The sequence below is a fragment of the Dipteris shenzhenensis genome, chromosome 4 (assembly GCF_047967505.1).
Source record: "Dipteris shenzhenensis isolate YYH24624 ecotype China chromosome 4, Dip_SZ_1.0, whole genome shotgun sequence".
NCBI lineage: Eukaryota > Viridiplantae > Streptophyta > Polypodiopsida > Gleicheniales > Dipteridaceae > Dipteris > Dipteris shenzhenensis.
Window position 1 is genome coordinate 58,771,129 of NC_141599.1, and position 5,269 is coordinate 58,776,397.

The following is a 5,269-nucleotide window of genomic DNA, read 5'->3' on the forward strand; positions in this document are numbered from 1 at the left end:
TGTGAGCAATGTAATTCTAGGCCTTTTACCATTGCATTTGGATACTTCTCTAAGTTAAAATTTGGGTAAGGAATCTACATTCATGTTGTGAACAACAGCTACTACACAAAACATTCTTGCACATAGCATACTTTTTTAAGTCAACCCAAGTAAACTCAATGATTTTATATTTTAGAGAAAGACACTTTTAAATCTTAAGAAAAGGACATGTGGCATAAGCAAACTAAAAAGACCAAGTGATGATGGTGAAAAGCGCGGCTTATCAAACATTTTGTCAATTTGCCTACAAATGACATCTTTAGCACACAATGCGCAGAGGTTATCAAGATACTCTACTAAGAACAAGACAAATCCACACAGCACAAATACTATAGTTATCATATTGCAATAACTTACTCATTTTTTAACATACTCTAGTTATCATACTGCAAGAACGTACTCATTTTTTTACTTTTTCAAATCCAAATATGCACACAAATCTCTCTAGAGAAAAAAGTTGCACACAAATCTTTGAAAATCTTTAAGTTTAATTTTGGGCAACGATTCTACATTCATGTTTTGAACAACATATATTGCACAAAACATTCTTCCACATAGCATCTTTTTCAAGTCACCTGAAGTAAATGATAATGCTTTAGAATCAATGTTTTATGTTTTGAAAAATGGTTTTTAAATGTTTAAAGAAAAAGACATACAAACTTAAAAGCCCAAGTGATGGTGGAAATCGTGGCTTGTCAGCACACCATGTGCAGAGGTTATAAGAGTTAACAGAATCCACACCCCATCTATAATTGCCAAGATGACACCTTGGTAAATTGAGACATTTAAAAAATGCAAATATTAATTCTCCCACTTGAATGCATAGAGCTAGCTACCTTAGGCCCAATCATACACTATTGCTTGATGTAAGAGCGTTATAACCTTGCGCCATACCACACAGCCACTATGACACTTGATGGAATCAAAGTTGATGTATAAATTGAACTTGAAGACTTCATGTTAACTAAACACAAAGATCATCAAAGACTTTCATGGGGGGAGGTTAATTAGCACTGCCTTCCAAGCAGGACTCTACTTACATTTTCTTTGAAAAAGTGTCCCCCGTAATCTTTTGCCACATGGATTCTTTCTATTTTTGTGCTCTCTCTGCCTCTGTCTCTCTCTCTCTCTCCCCCCCCCCTCGCAAGTAGTCCTTCTCTATCTTCCTCCCTGCCTCCCCGTCCCCCCCCCCTCCCTCCCATAGTAAATGCAGTGCTCACGAGTACTTGTACTCGCTTGTTTGCTCTCTCGCTCTCTCCCTATATTCCTCCAACTTTATTGTTAAGTTTTCTCCCTATAACGAGATTTCCAGCCAAAATTCAAAATGGTTTTTGAAGTTGTAACTGCTCAAATTTGCTGTGAATTGAATATTGAGGCTGTGTTTCAGTTTCAAAGGCCTCTACATAACTTATCTTATTGACATATGGAATATAAAATCTTGGAGCAATCTTGGGAACTACATTTATCCATACAATTGGAAGGAATTGTTAAGTTTGTGACCATGGATCTAGTCTGTAACTAAAGGCCTCTGCATAGTTTATATATGGGCATACAAACTATAAAGTCTGAACACCTATATTTTATTTCTTCCCGACCTATAAATATTTTCATTTATATTTTAATGATACTGCAGAATTTATTAGTTAATTGAGATTCATGAAGGGATGAATCCTTTTTTATTTTCCGCAAGGGCAGTTGCTCATGTTTATAATTCGATGTTTTTATTGAATATGATGTATTTTAATAATACATCAGAATTTATTAGCTAATCGAGATTTATGAAGGGATGAACCCTTTTTTTTTCTGTAAGGGCGGTTGCTCATGTTTATAATTAAATGCTTTTATGACATATGATGAATTACAGCAAACTTTGTTTGCAACAAGGATGGTAGTAGTGTAATGGATTAGGACGAACACACACGCACACACACACACACACACACACATGCACGCAAATGATCAAAAAAAATGTTCTACTAATGTTTTTGAAAGACCCCAACGCCAATCTACAAGGCAACTGGCATATTTCAATCATCATTGTCTTATTGCAGATGTATTGCAGATCTAAAATATGACACTGCACAAGAACTCTGTACAAAAGCTAGCATCCCAATGCAATTCTTCCAAAAGAAAGTTTAGGGCTGCAAGCATTCTAAAGAAGACTTGTTCTCGTAAAGATGTGTGGAGCAACACAGAAAACAACTCCACCTTCTATGAAGGTCAATGCCCTTTAGCAAAATGATCTTGAGGTAGAAATACAGGCCAACTGGCAGCATCACAATCACTTGTGCATAATATATATCCATCACAATGTTTTGACAATTTTTCGTCTTTTCAAGAAATGCAGGAGTTTATGGCGGTCTGTTATGCCGTTCAATTCTTGCCACAACACGTCTCTGCACAAAACACCACCTATGTTATTATCAAAGAAGAAAACAATGAACCCTAACCATCCTTCAGTCCTTGCTGGTGCCCTGGAATTGGCAGCAGAAAGTTAAAATCCTTTGAGAAAAGGTTTGTTCTTAGCCTACAATTTGTGAATGCCCACTTAAAAATAAAGTACAAGAATCTCCTACCTGGTTTGGGCCCAGAGAAGTTCCCGAGAAATTACGCTTGCAGCTGCGGCAAAGCCCACTACTTGCAGGCCTCCAGTGACTGTACTTCACCCAGAAGAAAGAAAACATGCAATAGCCATCTCAAAGAAAAAGCTTTGTTTTTCAAAATATGAAGGTACCGAGTATGTACCTCCGAGAAGAGTTCCTATGGTACCAACTCCAATGGTTATGGCTGGAAGGGCTGCTTCAAATGCTTTATTGAAACTCTCTCGATTCCATTCTGACCTCTACAAGTTATACACGTTCCAAAAAAGTCACAAAGTCCCCTTTCATGAAACCAAAAGACATTTAGTGGTAGAACTGCACCTTATTCATTATAAGAACAAAACCCTGTCATTGAGAGATCACAGTTTACTTGTAGAAATGCATCTAACCTTAACACAACTACCAATTTCTCTAAATGCGTGAGACCATTCGACTGTACCCTATATAGGTGTGCAAACAAGATATGAACACTATCAGCAGCACATACAAAGAGCCATGACAGCAATGAATTGAGGAAGACAATTTAATCAACTTCTGAAGCTTGTACCTTTTTACTAACTTCCTCTACCAATTCATATTCAGGAATTTCTGAGTTGTGCATTGTCGGAAGCATGCAGATAGCAGGACCAGGCTGAAAAGCGGTACTCTGCTGATCAGATGAGCTCAAAGAATAGGTAATAGGCTCTATTGTGCTTTTTGCAGTGTTATCCAAATCAGGAGAGCTTAGAGAATAGGTGGCAGGATCCCTTGGAGTTAGTTCAAGAAGCGCTTTTCCGGCTGTCACCTTTGCTTGCCCTTGTATAGAACTTTGACCTGATTTTTAGATGGACTAGTTAAACCAAATTTGCAGAACAATAAAGGACACAGCCCAAAACTGAGCATATATCCACAACATGTCAGTGCAGAAGGGTTGCTTGAAATCTTCTATACGTACCAGATTCCACCTGATCGGTCTCAGCGATGCTGAAGTTTTGGTCCCTAGTGTCAGGAAAAACCGCATCCTGAGGAGTCACTTCGACAGGTTCTGCCTGTTCTTGTTCTTGCATATGATCAACAGCATACATTCTACCATCGTGTCCTTGGCGTTCTTCTATGTTCTCAACTGAAATGGCATAAAAGTTATGGAACAAGTCATTATGAATAGATCAGGCTGCCTGTGGTTATAAGTGGATCTCTACTTGAAAGGTTCTAGTGGAAGACCTGAATCTGCCTGATCAGTCTGGCTGTTGCTGAGGTTTTTATCCATAGATAGCCCAAATCCGATGCTGTCAACCAAACCTCCATCAAATCGTGATCTCTCTATGGCTTTCACCTCATTCCTCTGGCCCTTGTGGGAAGTTTGATATGTCAAACGCCTGCTATCAGGCCCCTCCATCAGTTTCTGTCCAAGACTCGGGTTATCTATAATGATCTTCTCAGTTTGGATATTGCTCGCGAAACAGTCAACAAGGTTCTGTTGTTCGCGCAGCAGCTCAATATTTGCTTTCATAGCTGCTGTTACTGTTACGAAAGCATCGGATGCTTTTATTGCTTTTTTAATTACTTTGCTTTTCACAAAAGATGGCTCTCCAGCATTTATTAATAAAACATCACTGCGATCCCCATCAGGTCTTCCGAACCTGCACAATTGTAACATTGCTGCCACTACCAGCAGAATCAGAACACTTAGTGAAGCAAGCGTTAGGTTATTGGGACGTTTGGTGTTCTGACTGAGTGGAGTCGAGCTGATCTGCAGTGCAATGGATTTTTCTAAGAGCCGAGACTGTCGCTGTAACAGTATTTGGTGAGAGATCGTGACAGGGTCTACCTCCACCATGGGGTCAAGTACCGTGCTGTTCACCCAATCCACAGTTTCTGGATCAGTCTCTTCATGATGGTTAAATTGCTCGGGTTGAGCATCCTTTACCCATCTCAACAATGAAACGTCTGCTCCCTTCCCTGTTGCCTCTTGTTGCAGACATTGAAGACTTGACCTCGAACGGAGAGATTGGGCAGAGCTTAACTTTTCGTCATGCGGATATACTAGATAACGAGATCTCTGCATCCGTTCAAGGTTCAAGTCAGTAAACTCTAATTTAGACATGGAAGAATATACAAACAATTGAATAAGGGGAACTAAGAACTCGACGCTTCCCGGGGCCCAACGAACCACGGCAGAAGAAATGATGAGCTGGCGATGGCGATGGCGACGGCGATGGTGTCGCAGTGGCAGGGAGAGAGAGTGAGAGAGGGAGATGGGCAGAGCTGCCATGGAGGAGGATGCATTCGAGAGTGTGCGCAAAACCCATTGCCAAACAAACGGACTTCTTTTTTTTTGACTTTTTTGTTGCCCGCTCGTGATATATATTTACATTTATCAAATTAATCGATTGTTCCCTTCGAGTCGTGAGGGAGCGAGAATCTTGCATCGAGCTTAGAACCTATGGAAGATTATGCAGAGGACCTTCTCATGATTCGAAAGCTTGCATGCTAGGAATGCCGAGGTGAGCTTTGCAAGCACTTATGGGCAACTAAAATATGGGTGGACATCAACAATATTACCTATTATGGAGATGAGATTTGTGAATCTTTGAGCTATAATGTTTTCTATATACTGTGGAGTCGAGGAACGATCTGCATTGATTCTGTAG

The 5,269-nt window shown here is 39.9% G+C and overlaps 1 protein-coding gene across 2 annotated transcripts; it reads right to left on the reverse strand.

Moving 5' to 3' along the window:
* Nucleotides 1–2,075: 2,075 nt before the first annotated feature.
* LOC147903117 (uncharacterized) lies at nucleotides 2,076–4,920 on the reverse strand. 2 transcript variants are annotated; one of them, XM_087373128.1, is made up of 7 exons: nucleotides 4,789–4,920; nucleotides 3,840–4,677; nucleotides 3,574–3,741; nucleotides 3,187–3,452; nucleotides 2,785–2,881; nucleotides 2,616–2,694; nucleotides 2,076–2,435 (listed from the first exon to the last, which is right to left on the reverse strand). In XM_087373128.1, exons 1-7 carry the CDS (start codon nucleotides 4,888–4,890, stop codon nucleotides 2,345–2,347), a joined length of 1,641 nt encoding a protein of 546 aa, XP_087229254.1. In that variant the 5' UTR covers nucleotides 4,891–4,920; the 3' UTR covers nucleotides 2,076–2,344. The 2 variants fall into 2 exon arrangements, 1 of the variants encoding a protein (XP_087229254.1); XR_015540838.1 differs by lacking the exon at nucleotides 2,076–2,435 and having other exon boundaries at nucleotides 2,785–2,879.
* Nucleotides 4,921–5,269: the final 349 nt, after the last annotated feature.